Source organism: Polypterus senegalus, chromosome 2 (assembly GCF_016835505.1).
Source record: "Polypterus senegalus isolate Bchr_013 chromosome 2, ASM1683550v1, whole genome shotgun sequence".
In the NCBI taxonomy this organism is placed as follows: domain Eukaryota; kingdom Metazoa; phylum Chordata; class Cladistia; order Polypteriformes; family Polypteridae; genus Polypterus; species Polypterus senegalus.
Window position 1 is genome coordinate 118,267,407 of NC_053155.1, and position 18,702 is coordinate 118,286,108.

Sequence of the window (18,702 nt, forward strand, 5' to 3'; positions counted from 1 at the left end):
ACACAGTTCTGCAGCGCTAGCTAGTTCACGGATTGATCCTACCTTGTGCTGTATTCTTTCTGGGGCTAACGTGACACTGAAAGGATAGAGGGATAGAATAATTAAACTTGTACTGCAAAGATATTTCAGTGTTCCTTAAAAGTTTTCAAGAATCGTTGTTATAAGCTTACAGATGGCTTAACGTCTATTACAGAGCTGATTGTGTGACGATTGGGTATGTAGAGAAAGAAAAGTAAGGACAAGAATTGGAGATTACTACGTTTGAAAGAGACAGTAATGCTACTATAATTTCATCGAAGGTCACGCACCGTATTCCCCTGTTTAATAACATGCTTTAACTCATATCATCATGAAAAAGATATTGCGTATACATCTCAGTATTTTAGTTATTCAGAGAGCTGTAATATCACAAATGTAATGAATTCTGTGTCCTGTTGGAGAAAGAGAAAGCAGAAGCACGTAGTGATTCACACACACACAGCACATGAAAGATCAAATACAAAACAAAGCATTTAACATGCTACTTTAGTTATTAACGATGTGATTTGAGAAACTGGTTAATTAAACGATTTTAAGATGAAGTTTACGATGATCTACTTTAATGACAAAATAAACTACGTAATTAAAGTGGAAATTTCGAGATTGAAGTTGACATTTCGTGCTTTTTTCCTACTGTGTGCCTTTTTTTTCTCTGTACCCTAATAAGCTTTCATATGACGCTCAGACTGTGGGCTACAACTCACCTTTTCACTTTGATATGTGACAACTTCTTTTTTATTTTGGGCACTGTGCGACTATGTCAGGCGATCCGCTTCCTTTTGTTGTTTATACCATTGTTTTTCCTTGCCTCCACTTGCTATTCACTGAAATTCTTACATTTTCCCTCTTGCTTTTTCCATTGTCTTTTCACAGAAGGATGAGCTTATGGGCAATTTATATTGATTTGCATATTCATAGAGGCGTAATTCTGGGAGGAGTTTGGGGCGGGACAGAAGGCGTGTGCACGAGCGTTACTTTTCACTCTGAACAGGATTTATGGAGCAGATGAACGTGGAAGTTGGAGTACGCACAGATTCCTGCATCTAGATATTTCTGTGCGTAAGCATTTTGTGCTTACGTCATGTTCTAGTGTGAATTCTACGCACGGCATTATACATGAGGCCCCTGGTCTTTTCAGGCCCTGCTTTTCTTGGTTTTATGGTAGTTTAGTTGCAGTGCTCCTTTACAGGAGGTATACAATAGAATTGAGTCAACATCCTATTTTTACAGTGAACTTCCTATAGCTTAAACAAACAGCAGCAAGTCAAGACTTATTTTATCAGAGACAAAATATTAGCCTATATGTTAAAGAAAGTGAAGTAATAAACTTAGAAGAAGGGATTTGAGAAGTCGTCCTATGCCTTTAGACCAGTGTTTCCCAAACTCGGTCCTGGGGACCCCCTGTGGCTGCAGGTTTTTGTTCCAACCAGCTTCTGTTTTTAATTGAACTCCTGGGCTAATTAAGTTAACTGATATTTCCCATGTTCTGTGTTTAGGGAAAAATATAGAAATTAGAAAAACTAAGTTTGCTAAAAAAAAATATATATTTATATTAAAATGTACCAAGCAGTTATATAGGAATAAGGTTTTGTTTTTTTTTTTTTCTTTTTAACAGTATTTTCATCTTGATTTTCATTCTACTTTTCAAGGTGTTCTCATTTTTTAATTCATCCATTATTTACTAATTAGTGGGTCTGACTCTAAAGTAGCTGCAGCCTTTGATTATTCAGTGTGTTGTTTGCCTGAGTGTGTGATCTGCTCGTTTTAAATTGTCATTATTAAGATACAATGAAGGGCGAAAAACTGCACAGAGAAAGGGTAAAGTATAATGAAATCAACAGAAAAGAGTTAAGCATTTAAATCTATAGCAAAAGCAGAGATATCTATAAATGTCTTATAAATGTTTAAATCATACTGCTATGCTTTTCTGAATGTCAAATAAAAGAAAAAAAATAACCGCTAATTAAATGAGCTCAGTGCTATCAGGTGTTGTCACTGATTAGGATTCTGGTTGGAACAAAAACCTGCAGCCACAGGGGGGTCCCCAGGGCCGAGTTTGGGAAACACTGCTTTAGACAAACAACAAGAAAAGCTACTTTAATTAATTCAGATCTTATTTTGTCCATTAATTGAAACAGATATCAAGCTTGTGTTAAGTGCAGCAGCTTACATTTAATTAGAAAAAGAATTGATAAAGAAGAACTTGAAACTTTAGCTTAGTAAACAATATGCTTAATAGGTTAATTACGAAATGTATCTTTTAATTGTAAACGTGTTAAGCACATTAGCCTTATATTTTCTTGATAAACATCTTATGAACACTTGATACATGTGCTGCTTTTTTAAAGATCTGTGCTTTGTTAATTATTTGTTTGAGTGTGTCTTACAGTATATGTTTTGGTAAAGAAACGGGTACTACAAAATGGTAATCTATATTTATAATTGCACTCAGGAACTACAGTTGTCTAGCTGATACACTAAAGAAATAAACTGTATAAATATAGTTATATATTTTAAGAGCAAAAATGCTATAGTGCAATTAATAAATAAAAATGTTTAAAATCTGTAAGTCCATGTGTTTTTACATTTGTGCAGTATTCATTTGCCAGTATCCATGAATTCATTTTGTGAGATTAGATTTTTATTTTGGTGAAAGCTACTTTTTTCTTTTTTTAAAATTAAGCATTGTTTCAGATAGGGACATTACAGAAAAAATAAAAAATATAACCGCTTTTAGTTATGGTAAGCAACACTGAAAAATAGGTACAGAATTTCATATTGTTAATAAAAAATGAACAGTTAACACTATTGTTATATTGTTATAAAATACTTTAATATAGGGCACAAGGATTCTATGTGTGTGGTTATGCAGGAGCTTTGTGTAAAAAGGTTTTTTAAGGTTAAAAAAAATACCAGTATCAGAATCGGCAGATGTAGTAAAGCGAAATGGGTGATCGGTTTCAGACTTAAAGTAAAACCTGATCAGAACATCCCTAGTTCCAACCCAATTTGTTAATCAGAAACCTATTTTTGCCAGTAATGGTTACGTTTAATTGTATGGCTTATCAAGTGTTTTCATTCTTGTATCATAGATGTTTTCCTTTCCAAGAATGATATCCAAAATGCTTGTTGCCTAAAGCAGTTTAGTAATTCTCAGTCCTTTACTTGTTTCTGTTCAGTTTCCATCCAAATATTTTAATGAACCAGACCACAAAGACTATACACTGGTGTAAATTGAAAGAAGTTAGATAGGGAGCTGCTGGTTCCTTTGTCATTTTGATCTTATTGCTAATAAGCAGCCATTCCAAACAGTGAATGCAACTGTTTAAAACTAAAATAAGCAATTCAGGATGGGTAATCTTAACAAGTGAGACAACTAAAATGAAGAATAAAAGTGTTGCTTGTGCAGTAACTGCTTCAACATCAATAATTGACTTCTCATTAAGAAATTGGGCTGGAACAAAAATCTGCATCCTCGGTGATCCTCCAGGGCAGACTTTGCAGATCACTGGTTTATATGAATAAACTAGCATGTTTCAGAGGCGAATGCAGTTTTCTACAAAATGTTGTGCTTGGTTATTTATATTACTAATAAATGTAAACTCTTAATTTTAGTGACATCAAAACATTTGGAATCTCTCCTTTCCAATTGAAATAATTCTTTGTTTAAGCAGTAAACTTTCTGTCTTTATCTATAGCTGTCCCAAGTAAATTCATGACTCTGTGAACAATGTCCTGACTAACACTGTTGTGTCTTTTAACGATGCATGCATAATACTATATATAGCTTCCATTGTGGTACTATAAATGAAATGTAACACAGGCACATTCCTGTCTGCTGCTGGCATGTGACTAGTTTTTGCTGCATGCTACATATGCAATGCAGCAATGAAGTTGCAGCCTGACTATAAGGAAAACATGGTATTCGTTGCCTGTAATAATTTTGTAAAGTTAGCCCTATGGCTATTTACTTCTGTTTTTTTAACTCACCTCTGTTGTCATCTTTCCAACATTTTGACCAATGTTAATACGTTTTATTAAAGTATTTTGTTGTGCATATTGAAGAGCATGTACATTCCCTCTTCATTTATTCTTGTGCATGTGCTTTAACTCTTCATCAAAATAACAGTCCTTGTGTTTCAGATCTGCAATGATTGGGAACACAGTGGAAGAGTTTGCTGTAGATCTAACTGAAATGATTGTTTACAGTTTCCATAAGAGCTGTTTTCCTGGTTTTGACTGCAAAGTCAGAGTGAATGCTCTTAGTCACCAGTTGTTTTAGTGTATTAACCGAGGGAATCACATAAGGTGCCAAGGCCTCAGATTGTAAATTTTTTTCTTATCAGTTGTTTAAGTGGGGTGTGGACTATGATTATGTTCACAGTCAAATCCCACTGGATAGATGTTAAGTCATTGGTAACTCAAAATCAGCAGCAGCAAGTCTCTTCCCTCCTGCAAAATTTGAACCATATAGAATGCACTATTTCATTTATTAGCAACACTTGGTTGAGGGATTTGAAAGGTTTAGAGTTATCTAATTATAAATGTCTGAAACAGCTGACTGTTTTTCTGTTGATCACAGTTATATCCAAGACGCTGCTCAGTGACAGTGCCTTATCATTCATGGCATACTATGTAGTATGGGCCATAAATGGTAAACCTGAGGTCCCGCATTTCTCCATAGTTGTAATCTAAGGGTAATACATGAGCATTCTTTTTAACTATTGTCTATGTTTTGAAAATGCTTCTGAATGTTGAAGAGAGTGTTATGTCTATATGTTCTTCAGAGACCTTCTTGGGCTACCAAAATTGCTTTCTGTAATTCAAAGTTGTTCTGGACTCACTGAGCAGTTTGACTCTGCATACTTACCGACCTTGCATCAGATATCATATATTAATCAAATATCAATAAAGCTTGTAGCTGTGACATTGTCAGCAAGGTGTTTATACATATTACTTGCCACAGTATTATTTAGCTCTTCCACCAGTGTTGGAGAAATAATCATGACTAGGTATTGTGTGATGAGACGAAAGGTGCTAAGTCAACCATAGAACTCCTGCATCCTCACCAACAGAGATGTTTAGGATTATCCTCTGTTGCTTTTAGGAAGTCTGAACCTTTGTTGGGATGGCATTTCTCCAAGGGTATAATTAAGTTAGTAATAGTGAAATGTTGTACTTTGGTCTTTACACACAAGACACTAGCTGAGCAAGTATTAACAAATTGCATATCACATATATTCTGAAAAACATCCATACTGCATACTGCAGGTTTGCGCCTAAACATTCTGTTCATGTGGAACACAATGAATGCATCATGGAATATTGCTTTAATGTATAGTTCAACTTGAAATATGGGTCAAAGTATGATTCTGAGAAAATGGTAGCGCTGCTGCCTCGCAGTTAGGAGACCTGGGTTCGCTTCCTGGGTCCTCCCTGCATGGAGTTTGCATGTTCTCCCCGTGTCTGCGTGGGTTTCCTCCGGGTACTCCGGTTTCCTGCCACAGTCCAAAGACATGCAGGTTAGGTGGATTGGCAATTCTAAATTGTCCCTAGTGTGTGCTTGGTGTATGGGTGTGGGTGTGTGTGTCCTGCGGTGGGTTGGCGCCCTGCCCAGGATTGGTTCCTGCCTTGTGCCCTGTGTTGGCTGGGATTGGCTCCAGCAGATCCCCGTGACCCTGTGTTTGGATTCAACGGGTTGGAAAATGGATGGATCACCTAATAAATATAAGATACTGATATCACTGTGCACCCATGCTTCCAAGTACAGCATCACAACTTTGCCTGTGGGGAAAAAAATACTACGTTGATTTTGTTCATCTTTTCCTTCCCTGTTCACATTTTTGCTTTCCGTATGCATTTTATACTGCCATGTTTTACCCATTTTAAACATAATTTGACTGCTTTTGGATTCATATTTTTCTATGCATGTGACTGTAGACACGATTTGTGTTTATGAGCATGTTGACTCAGAAGCAAAATATCTCAATCTGATTGAACCTTGGCAAAATCATAGCTATTTACAGTGTTAGATGCCTATTGATTTTGAGCAGTATCACACCTGTAGCTTTTGCGTTATGGAGATTATTACTATCCAGTTGACATTTTTTATGCAGTGTATCCAGCAAGAGGTGTATACACTCCTTGGAACATGTGTTATTTAGCAGTTTACAGTTATATTGAAAGCAATAAACTTCTCCTTAGAAGTCCTTCATACCCACATTGGAGAGAAACACATACCAGACAAAGGTATATATGTAACAGTATGTCAGTTTTTAATAAGTATTATTAACTTGACATGTTTAGGAAAAGTTGTGCTGGGAACATTAGTAGTTTAAATTATGTTATGTGTTTTATACAAATGAGGTCAGAGCATTTTCACTTATTAACATTAAAACTTTATTTTCACAATATTGCCTTTTTAGCTAATTTGTTTACTTTTCAAAACATCATGGGCCAAGATGGGGGAGGGTGCTATTTTAGTGTTGGGCATATTTAACCAAAACATTTAATAATTGCTTCTTTAAAAAATACTGGAATTTCCCCAAACAATGTTAATTGTAGATTAGATACATGTCATTACTTATCTCTTTATTCTTAAATAGTACCTATGTTGGCTTATTCACAAACTGCAGTTTTAATATCTTTTCTCTTGTATGTTCTATGCTTGTAGTTGCATAGTATCGTTAAATTTTAAGTATGTTGTATTTATTTTTGGCACAATCTTTAGTGGTGTCCTTTTGTTTCTGTAAGGAGTATAAACCCCCAGGTTCTCGCAAACTTCATAATATCCTTGGTGTTGAGACTGGAGGCCCAGGAGGCCGTCGAGCTGGAGAATCAGGTCATACTGTAGCTGACTACTTGAAGTTTAAGGACCTCATTTTGAGAATGCTTGACTATGATCCCAAGACTCGAATTCAGCCCTACTATGCCCTGCAGCACAGTTTTTTTAAGAAAACTGCAGATGAAGGGACAAACACAAGCAATAGTGTATCTACGAGTCCTGCCCTCGAGCAGTCTTCAGGAACCACATCTAGTACATCCTCAAGTTCTGGTATGTAAATTATCTAATTAAATTAACTGTGCTTTAACTTTATGTTAATCTTCAGTTAAAGATGTTTCCTATTACATATTTTGTAAATATTTTTGGTTGATTTACTATATTTAGTAAATATCTACTGTAGTCATTTATTTTTGTTGTACCAGAACTGTTTAACCCTTTTTTTTCAGCAAAAGGCTTAGTATCATACAAACTACATTTTTGATTAATATCTATATTTGTAGGGTGTTTTTTTTTTTTTTTCTTCTCATGTCATTCTCAAACCCACCTTATCTGATTTTTGAGGTTGCAAGAGGTGCTTGAGCCATTCCCAAGAGCACCTTAGCACAAGGCAAGAAACAATTCTGGGAAGGGTGCCAGTCCATCACCGGGCCCCCACACTTATAAAATGATTCCGTTTGATACAAGTACGCGTACATAGTGTGGCCAGAATGAAATACAAAAGTGAATGTGTTCTAACTAGCCTTGACATGTTTCCTCTGGGAGGCACTATTTCTTTTTGGCAATATTAGTAATATTATGTATGCTTCAAGTGAGTAACAGCCTGATTTTTAGTTTTTTATTTAAGGTTTTGACTAAAGCTTGACCAAAAATGTTTTAAAGTATATTTGACTGAAGTGTTATCTGAGAGAGACCGAGAACCTGTTCAGTTTTTCATCAGTGTAAACAAAAATTTTTAAGATTTTTTTTTCAAGTGGACTAATTGAAATAAACCTAGCATACAGTTAAGCAAAAAATTAGTTGAATGAATGAATATAATAATGTTTGTTTTTAATTTTTCAGAAGCCTATGATAAAGTTCAGAAAGAGAGTGTTAGTAATCTTGATCTTCCAGTTTTTAGCTAATTTAAGATCAAGATGTACTGTGTAAATGGGTTCAAAATTGGCTGAAAGACATAAAGAAGTTGATTATGGCGAGAAAAGCTTTTTGTTTCTGAATTGGGCAGTGTCTAAAGCAACTACTCTTTTTAATTTTGTATCTTGATAAAAATGTAATCAACAAGCTGTTTAAGTGTGTGAATGGTATTAAAATAGTTGAAATGGCAGATATCCCAGAGTGAGTAGAATCATTACAGATGAATCAAGGTAGAATTCAGACTTCATCAAATTTATGATGATGCAATTTCTGTAAATTATTACAAGTTGGAAACAAAAATGTTAAATTTGAATACATGGTTGCTCTAAAACTTGAAAGGTGTTTGCAATAAAAGTCCATAAAAGGGCATCTACATTTGTTCAAGCAATGTAGAATATGAGCTATGAGGAAAGATTGGAAGAACTGAATCTTTTTATTTAAAATAAATAGAGGTTAAGGGAAGAAAAGTTAGAAGTGTTAACACTTATGAAGGGAATTAGTACTATCAATTCTATTTGTTACTTTAAAATGAGTTCATCAATAAGAGCACATATGGCACAGATTGAACTTGACCAAGTTTTTCTTCACTCTGTAAGTATGTGGAACATATTAGAAGTTGTGTGGTAGTTAGTAGTTGTGTGGTAGTTAGTAGTTGGAAGAATCTTTACAATAAAACTGGGTGATATTTTAGAAAAAAAGTTATTGAATAGGGAGTGGCTTGTTCTTGTCAAAACTGTTGTTCATGCAGAAGAATATGTTATTAGCTGTTGTGCTTTTGAACTGAGCACAACCTTATTTTATATACTCCCAAGTTATAGAGTCCATAGTTTTTAAAGGACAGGTTAATCCCGTTTTAGCATTTTAAATCTAAAGTTTATTTTAGACACCGTGGAAACGTGCCTTACTATTAAAAAGGTAATCGGTGGCACAAGGTGACAAATGAAGTTTCTGTCAGTGTTTGGAAAGACATTGGGAGAAATAGTAAAGAAACAATTTATAAGATTTTAAGTATTTACAGACTGGCACTTTTAGTTTTACGGTGTATGTCAATAACATCCAAGCAAAAAAGACGAGAACAGGTGGAAGAGGTATTTTTCTAGGTTTAAGATTTTTTTTTTTTTTTTGTAGTTTGTATTAGTTTTTCACCATTTCCTAATTTTATTTTTTGTTACTTTTATTTATTTTTTTTTTTTCAGCAATTAACTTCTACTTTTCATCACATTCTATTAATTTTGTTTTACTCACCAAAATGTCCATCCACATGAATACAGTTTTACAAATGTAAAAACAGTATTTTTTACAGTTGTCAAATTGTATGTCATTCATGTGATACCTGTCAACTCACAATTTTACTGTCTGTAACTGAAGTTTGTTAATAACAGTTATGGCATAAATTACATGAACATTATCCATGTATAGACTGCATTTCAGCAAGCACATTATATACTGAAGAGCAACATCTCAGATTATTCACTTAATAAGCAACATGTAAAATCTGTGCAGCCCCTTATGATCTTAAACTGAGAGAATGTTAGTTTGCAACACTTTTTGGAGTAAATATTTTGGCAATTGAGAGAGCTTAATGAACAATTCCTAATATCCAGCTGTGAAACAATATCTGAATTTACACACACTAAGTCAACATACACATGGGAAAACGGGCAAACTCCATACAGATACTGACCAGGTTAGCAATTAAACCTGAACTCATTGTACTGTGTAATAATAAAATAATAATGATGTAGTTTATATATTATTTTTCTCCTGCCCTTCACAGATATTCAAAGAAATATAATAGGCATAAAAGAAAAGATGACATTAATAACAATGGATACAAACTAGTATCGCACCTTAGACACCAAACAATAGATAAAATAATTGAAAGTCAAAGTTCTGAATTAGAATCTGAAGCAAACAGGAAAAAAGAAAGAATGCCACAAATAAAATAACACAATTTGTGTACAAATGTAGAGGTTATAGTTAACCACAATGAATAGGATAAGAGCGGATTTTATCAGTTTTACATCCAAATGGCAGACCACTCAAGGACTATGTTCAGTTCAAATCTAACAGTCCCAGCCAGATCTCTGTACCACTGCAAAGTAAACATTCAAATGTAATGGCCTGATGTACAGATGCAAACTCTAGATTTTTGCCTGACATATCAAGATTGCAGTCTAAAATTAATCTGATAGATCTAGTGCTTTACCACACTGATGAAGACGTATGTTAAGTTCACTGAACTCACATCGGTTGCCTGAGTTTATTTTGATATAGAGTAGATTTGGTACATTACTCTTGTTAAAATAAACCCAGAGCAGAATGGCATGCTTCAGAATTAGCAGTGCCAATGAACTTCCAAGCACAGCCTGGAGATGGGGGCATCTGTTACTGACGGTCAATTGTGGCCAGTGAAATCCACAGAATAAGTCATTCACAAGTGATGAGGCTTTGACATATTCACTCTCAATTTTAAAAGGGAGATCTCACTGATAGCTGAGATGACCAAGGAAATCCACAGATTTTGACCCCCAGCAAATAGGGATTGTTGCTCATGCTCACGAATCAATGCTCTCCTCTGTGCAAATATTACAAATAATTAGTTTTAAGTAAAATTTAATAAATATACTAACAACTGCATGCTCTCATGTACATTTTGCACAAAGACTAGCATGATGAATCTCTTTAAATTATAAAACTAGTTTTGTTTTCCTTATTTTCTCATTTTCATTTGATTTTAGTTACTAGACATTTTTGTTTCAGTTTTGCTTAAGGAAAGTACTATTTTTTTTTCATCAACAACATATTTAGTTTTGGATTTTGTTAATGGGAATAACAATGGGTGGAACCCGGAAAATATGAGTTTAGTATTGCATCAGGGCATTAGTGTAAGATGGGTTAGTATTTCTGTAAAAATTACAGACCCTCTAATAAAGTAAGCAATGAAGAATTTCTAGGAATCAAGTGCATGTCTGTTTTCTCTTTCATTCTCACACTACTTCCCCAATGCTGCATTATATATTGTATAGAATATTTTTGTGAATTTCAAATCATAATGTGCACTGAAATATTTCTTAAATAGAGATCATAAAGTAGCCCAAATTTCTGTAACTCAGATTTAGCAAAACACGCTAAGTATAAATTTAAGCAGATTTACACCTAAACCTGATTGTTTGTAAATCACCATTTTCACCTCTGAACAAAGTTACATTTTCTGTTTTGTTTAAATAGTCACTGTTAATTGTATTTCTTTATCAAGGAGGTTCATCTGGTACAAGTAACAGTGGAAGGGCAAGATCAGACCCAACCCATCAGCATCGGCATAGTGGGGGAAATTTTAATGCTGCTGTTCAGGCTATGGACTGTGACACTCACTGTCCACAGGTAAAATATTTTATTTAGATTATTTCACAATCAGTTTCCATTGTTTCCTCAATTCTGTCCTGGCATACAGGTATATTTATTTTTGCCTTACCAATGATTGGATTACAAATTACATGAAGCTATTTTTACTATATGTAACAGTGGAGACAATATTGTTTAGATGAGTGCTTTATGTTTTGCACACTTAAGACAGCATTTTATATTTAACACAAGAGTGCTCAATTTTTGCTACACTATATAGTGGGTTGGATAATGGATGGATGGATGGACCTTAAGCCTTCATAAATGTTGTTGTGCATGTATACAGTGGTGTGAAAAACTATTTGCCCCCTTCCTGATTTCTTATTCTTTTGCATGTTTGTCACACAAAATGTTTCTGATCATCAAACACATTTAACCATTAGTCAAATATAACACAAGTAAACACAAAATGCAGTTTTTAAATGATGGTTTTTATTATTTAGGGAGAAAAAAAAATCCAAACCTACATGGCCCTGTGTGAAAAAGTAATTGCCCCCTGAACCTAATAACTGATTGGGCCACCCTTAGCAGCAATAACTGCAATCAAGCGTTTGCGATAACTTGCAATGAGTCTTTACAGCTCTGGAGGAATTTTGGCCCACTCATCTTTGCAGAATTGTTGTAATTCAGCTTTATTTGAGGGTTTTCTAGCATGAACCGCCTTTTTAACGTCATGCCATAGTATCTCAATTGGATTCAGGTCAGGACTTTGACTGGGCCACTCCAAAGTCTTCATTTTGTTTTTCTTCAGCCATTCAGAGGTGGATTTGCTGGTGTGTTTTAGGTCATTGTCCTGTTGCAGCACCCAAGATCGCTTCAGCTTGAGTTGACGAACAGATGGCCGGACATTCTCCTTCAGGATTTTTTGGTAGACAGTAGAATTCATGGTTCCATCTATCACAGCAAGGCTTCCAGGTCCTGAAGCAGCAAAACAACCCCAGACCATCACACTACCACCACCATATTTTACTGTTGGTATGATGTTCTTTTTCTGAAATGCTGTGTTCCTTTTACGCCAGATGTAACGGGACATTGGCCTTCCAAAAAGTTCAACTTTTGTCTCATCAGTCCAAAAGGTATTTTCCCAAAAGTCTTGGCAATCATTCAGATGTTTCTTAGCAAAATTGAGACGAGCCCTAATGTTCTTTTTGCTTAACAGTGGTTTCGCGTCTTGGAAATCTGCCATGCAGGCCGTTTTTGCCCAGTCTCTTTCTTATGGTGAAGTCGTGAACACTGACCTTAATTGAGGCAAGTGAGGCTTGCAGTTCTTTAGACATTGTCCTGGGGTCTTTTGTGACCTCTCGGATGAGTCGTCTCTGCGCTCTTGGGGTAATTTTGGTCGGCCGGCCACTCCTGGGAAGGTTCACCACTGTTCCATGTTTTTGCCATTTGTGGATAATGGCTCTCACTGTGGTTTGCTGGAGTCCCAAAGCTTTAGAAATGGCTTTATAACCTTTACCAGACTGATAGATCTCAATTACTTCTGTTCTCATTTGTTCCTGAATTTCTTTGGATCTTGGCATGATGTCTAGCTTTTGAGGTGCTTTTGGTCTACTTCTCTGTGTCAGGCAGCTCCTATTGAAGTGATTTCTTGATTGAAACATGTCTGGCAGTAATCAGGCCTGGGGGTGGCTACGGAAATTGAACTCAGGTGTGATACACCACAGTTAGGTTATTTTTTAACAAGGGAGCAATTACTTTTTCACACAGGGCCATGTAGGTTTAGATTTTTTTTTCTCCCTAAATAATACAAACCATCATTTAAAAACTGCATTTTGTGTTTACTTGTGTTATATTTGACTAATGGTTAAATGTGTTTGATGATCATAAACATTTTGTGTGACAAACATGCAAAAGAATAAGAAATCAGGAAGGGGGCAAATAGTTTTTCACACCACTGTATATAAAAAACAGGAACTTCTTTCTGGACTAACCATTTTTTTCTTTCTGATATGTACAGGCAGGTTTATGGAGTGTTTGTGCTGCTGGTCATTGGTTTTTTGAAAGACATGGCTCGTTCCTTGGTGGTCTCTTTGCAATAACTTTCCTTCTGCTTATTTACCCACTAGTTCCTTAAAATTAAAACACACTTGAAATTAGATACATTAATGAAATTACACTATTGTTTTTTAATGCATTTGCCTAGAAATAAGCATACTAATCTTAAGTAGTTTTTTAAAAATTGCAGAAATTTTACTGTTGAGTGGCACCATCATCATTCTTGGTAAACCAGAATCAGGAATTTATAAATAGCTGTACAAATTAGAATCATCAGAAAAAATGTGTCTGATAAAGAAAATATCACATTATGCTTCAGTATGTGAGCAGCGGATTTTTTTCTTGTCTTGGTACTGTTCATTTTATTTATTTTTCCTTATATAAGTATATCTCTTGTTCATGTTATGACTTCTTTCTCTAATGGATGTTTTTCTGTATTTTACAGGTGCGACAGCCATATCCTCCTCCAGTAGGCTGGAATGGAAGTGACGGTAGTCAACAGGTGACTGTAGAGACTCATCCAGTCCAAGAGACCACTTTCCATGTAGCTCCTCAACAGCCTAACACTTCGCATCAGCACCATGGCAGTAACAGTTCTCACCACCACCACCACCACCACCACCATCACCATGGTCAACCAGTTTTAGGAAACCGTAACAGACCTAGAGTTTACAACTCCCCTACAAACAGCTCATCCACCCAGGATTCAATGGAGGTAGTCCATAGCCACCACTCTGTGACCTCACTGTCTTCCTCTGCTTCCTCTTCCTCCACGTCATCATCCTCTACTGGTAACCAAGGAAACCAGGCCTACCAGAACCGCCCAATAGCTGCCAATGCCTTGGATTTTGGTCATAATGGCACAGTGGATGTGAATTTGAGTGTATTCTCAAATCCTCGCCAAGAAACCGGCATAACTGGACATCCATCATACCAGATTGCAGCCAATACTGGTTCTGTACACTATGTGACAGAGGGACATCTGGGCATGCGACAAGGGATTGACCGGGATGAATCTCCGATGGCTGGTGTCTGTGTCCAACAGAGTTCAGTGGCTAGTTCGTGACTAAACTGAGAATGGGTTTGTTTTTTTTTCCTGTGTGTATTTTTAAAGGTGTTGTTTTTCAAAAAAAAGTGCAAAGACATCAAATGCTGCTGCTTAAGTCAGAAGGGAGCTTATCACTCAACCATTACCACAGTGCAGAGCCAGTTGTTTGTTTTTTTAATACAGTTAATCAAAATAGCTGAAAGACTTCAAAGTTTAAGTAGATTCAGAAAAGAGTTGTGCACAATCCTACAACTTGCCCTCTTCATTTTTGTCAGGGTATAGCAAACATATTAAGAAACAAGAGTTTTTACACAATTAGAGTGTGTTCCAGAAGTAAATTGGTTGTTATCTGCAAATGTGTAGGTACACGAATAACAAACAGTGTAAAATTGTTTAAAATTTTTTAGTCAGCAGTTTCAGGGCTCTATTTTAAAAATTATAATAAAGTAAATAAAAAAGCAGCTCACTGTTTGTCATGTAGCTCTCATAAATTGCCTCCAAACTGGGGAAGAATATTTGCTGCAGTGGGACACAGCTCACCTGAAGGAAGTCATAGTTTTTGATGGTCAGCTGAATTTTCCTTGTTTGCTCTTGTGGAATTGATGGTTAATGCAGCAGTTGCAGCATATACCTGTCCCAACTTTTTGGGACCCAGGTTAGTTAGTGCTGGAACATTTTGGGTCAAAATTTAATTAAATGCACTGAAAAGCAATCACCAGGTCTGTTTTGGCCAACATAGGGATTCATCTGTGGAAGTCTTTCAGATAACCCTTTGGCCTTAGGAGTTTTGACTGTAAATGGGAGATGCTGGACATTATATAAATGAAATAGCTTTTCCTGTATTTTTGAAGTGTAGACAGCCCTTAATTAAAAATGAGACTGAGAGAATGGTAATTTGAGGCCTTTGTTTTAACTGAAGTTAAGATTTAAATAACCCTCTGATTGCAGGGTCTGTAAGTTAATATGTCCAAAAGTTAATATACTAATATAAGTCAAGGTCACAGACGTAGTTGCATAAATTTGATGAAAATAGCTACGATTGTGTCCCTTCTTGCTTTTTATTTGCTTTATTCTTTGCTCTTTTAGATCTGGGTTTCTGTTTGTGTTTTATTTTTCCCCCCTTTTTAGCATGTGGTTCTGCCACCAGACTTCTGCACAGATGTCTTCTGTTCTTTCAGAACTTTTTTAAAAAAAAAAAAATGCAGATTTTTATGTGACTGCTTATTTTGCCTCACATTTATGCTGTGAATTTTACAAGAATTTATTTTCTTTTTTTGATAATTTATTGTACCAAAGCTGTTTTTTTATAGCACATAGATGTCTGTAACCAATAATGTAGCAGTTCTGCACTTTGACACAAGGTGTATCTAAACCTTTTTTAAATGTCGGTGTAAAAAGAAAAAAGGCTGTATCTATTGCTTTAGCAAAACTGGAACTGTTGTTGAAATTCATTTACTGTTAGCTGTATCCTGGACAAAATTGGTTGTAACTTTATTTTTAAATTTCATTTAAGAATTTCAGATTAAAACTTTTTTTAACTATATAAGGAAAAATAGTGGCAGATCTTGTCAGTTGCTCCGCTGGTTCCGGAGTACCAGGATAATGGCTAATGTTTCAAGGCAAGTCCTTGTTTGCATAAACTACATGCAAGAGAATGATATGAACAACGGTGCATTAATATTCAAGTTTTAATACAGAGCTTACCAGTCTGTTTAAATATGTGCCTAATTTAATGGGTTTTCCCGCCTTAATTGCAGTCATCATGACAGTGGATAAAGTGGCACTCTCGCTGTCAACCAAGAAGCAATTTTAATGCAGTAATAAAGGCACTGTACGAATCTTCTCGGACAGAAAGAGATGAATCTCTTGTTATTTTAAAGTCTAATCACAAATGGAGAGTACATCTGAAGCTGGACCCTTGCCACTTGTCAGTTTATCCAAATTATAGATTGGGAGGGTTTACGTGATGAAACGCATTGTGTAGGGAAATGTCATTTTAAGATATCTGTTCATTTGTAATTTGTTTCCAAAATATATTGTGGATTTGCCTTGAAAAAGTGTAATTTTTAAAATGTGATATTCTTAACCTAAAAGGTCGATAAATTCTTGGTAACAAGTACAGGTATTAAATTTAAAATGTTACTCCTTTGTTTTAAATACCATTTTGACAACATATTTTACTTCTGGTTTTATAGATCAAATTATTTAAACCTGCTGAGTGATTTCAGGTTGATACAGCAGTGGAAGTGACCCACCATTTGTTGTGTGGTGTGTGAAACTTCTATGACCTGTTGGTTAATACCATTTTAAAAGGCTGAGTAGATCTGTTAAAGTCATTAATAGAATTCTTAGACTATTTTAAGATAAGTCTGTTTTAATAATATATTTTATAAAAAAAAAAAAAACAATAGTGGCATTAAAAATGAAATGTATGGTTTTTTTTTTATTTAATTGACATCTATAGTGGGTCCATTTTATGTCTAGCAGCCCTGTTTGCTGTACATGTCCATGAACTTGCAAGAAACTAGGATTGTTATGCCATTGAAATTTGTAACATCCAGTATTATTTCAGTCTACCAACACTACAATACCATCCCCACCATTATACCTGCACTCTTTTCTGTCTTTTTCCTTTCTTGTTTCTCTCGTCCAGTTTTGAGTGATTGACTACACAGTTTGGTTACAGGACTTCTGACATGTGCACTGTAAATGTAAACAGCATGGGAAAGGATAAGTACCTGTGTCCACAGATTGTAAGATCTAGTTAAGATTTGCTGTGTATATTACAATGTTACAAAAATATTACAAATGGACAAGCCCTTTGTATTATATTCAAGCGGTCTTATGTATGATAAAAAAAAGATTTAATTTGTTCTGAGACTTTTTTGCTGTGTTATTTCAAGAAACATTTAACTGTTTTCAGAAAATTGTTGCATATTGTTAGGATTCAGTTTGTATGCTATTTTAAACTTTTATGACATTTTCCTTGGTGTGACAAAATGTGGATGAAGGGGGGCACTCCCGGGTAAGGCAGGCATCATTTGAGACCAAAAAAACATACATCAACTTCATGGCTTAGATTAATATTCCAAGGAAAGGGCCATGGGTGTCTGAGATGGGCTGATATTTTCAACTTCAGTCATTTTTGGCTGAAGTTGAAAAATGTTTTCTCTTTTCAATTTAATTCTAGGATTCTGGTTTAAACAGGTCTAAAAACTGCCCAGCCAGCACCTTGCAGTTTATGATTCTGGTTTAAACAGGTCTAAAAACTGCCCTGCCAGCACCTTGCCGTTTCGATATCTGGTGCAGAAATATGTTCACTACCCAGTAAAAAGCTGCATTGAGTGGCTTTTAAACTATTGATACTTATTCAGAAAATCAGCAGAACTGTAAATGGAGGGTAAAGGTGAATCAAGAAACTTTTATTAGATACAAAGATGAGGAAAAACCTACAGACTGCATGTCTGTAGTCAGAAATATGGTTGGGGTGGAGGTGGTAGGACTGTTGGCAAAAATTTTATCATCACTGGTTAATTATGGATGTACAGGTAGTTAATATTTTGCTCTTACATTGATGACCTGCACTTTGTAGCATCAGTGCGCAGGTAGAAAGTAGTATATTGAATGTCATGCATCACTTCACGTATTCTTATTGCTCAGCTATCCCATCATGTACTGGCCTTGTATTACATAATTTTAATGTATAGTGGCAGTATAGATGGTTACAAGTAACCATACTGGAAAAGACTTGCTGAGCACCAAACACTATTCTCACTAATAGACAGAGGGCCAATGTACTACTGAACGGAAAGAGCTATAAGGGTTGCTGGGACAGTCCCACCTGCTAAAGTCTCTGAAATCCTTATTGGATGAAAACATTGAACATTCAAATCCACAGACAATTCCTTTTTGTTATCTAGGTTATAATTCAACTTAATGAAGTTGTTTTTTTATGGTTTGTTTCAGGTTTTCACCATCTTGCAGCTTTAAAGATATAATGTAAAAGAAGCATTTCACATTTCTAAATGCAGAGGTAAAAACTTCCTTGAATCATGGGATACACTAATGAATTTCAACATTGAAAAACCACCTACCAAGTATATAAAGTAGGATTCTTCCATATCTTCAGGACAAAGTAGTACCAACTGTTCTCTGTCCTCCGACTTCTCAACACCCCGGATAAGAACAGGACTGAAAAGTTTTTTACAGCATTTTCTGAGGCCACATCATGTGAAAGTTGTCTTTCTTCTGCCTTAAGTTCCCCCTTTGGATGGCCATTAATTTACATTCAATGCAA

The 18,702-nt window shown here is 35.5% G+C and overlaps 1 protein-coding gene across 3 annotated transcripts in view; it reads left to right on the forward strand.

Annotated features, from left to right (window-relative positions):
* Nucleotides 1–17,283, forward strand: part of dyrk1aa (dual-specificity tyrosine-(Y)-phosphorylation regulated kinase 1A, a) — a 214,121-nt gene extending 196,838 nt beyond the window's left edge. For 2 of the 3 annotated variants that reach the window (XM_039744457.1, XM_039744456.1), the window contains exons 12-14: nucleotides 6,793–7,093; nucleotides 11,214–11,338; nucleotides 13,803–17,283. In XM_039744457.1, coding sequence (XP_039600391.1) covers nucleotides 6,793–7,093; nucleotides 11,214–11,338; nucleotides 13,803–14,423 — 1,047 coding nt within the window. In that variant the 3' untranslated portion in view covers nucleotides 14,424–17,283. The remainder of the gene's footprint in view (nucleotides 1–6,792; nucleotides 7,094–11,213; nucleotides 11,339–13,802) is intronic. The other variant, XM_039744458.1, reaches the window with a different exon arrangement.
* The last annotated feature ends 1,419 nt before the right edge of the window (nucleotides 17,284–18,702 follow it).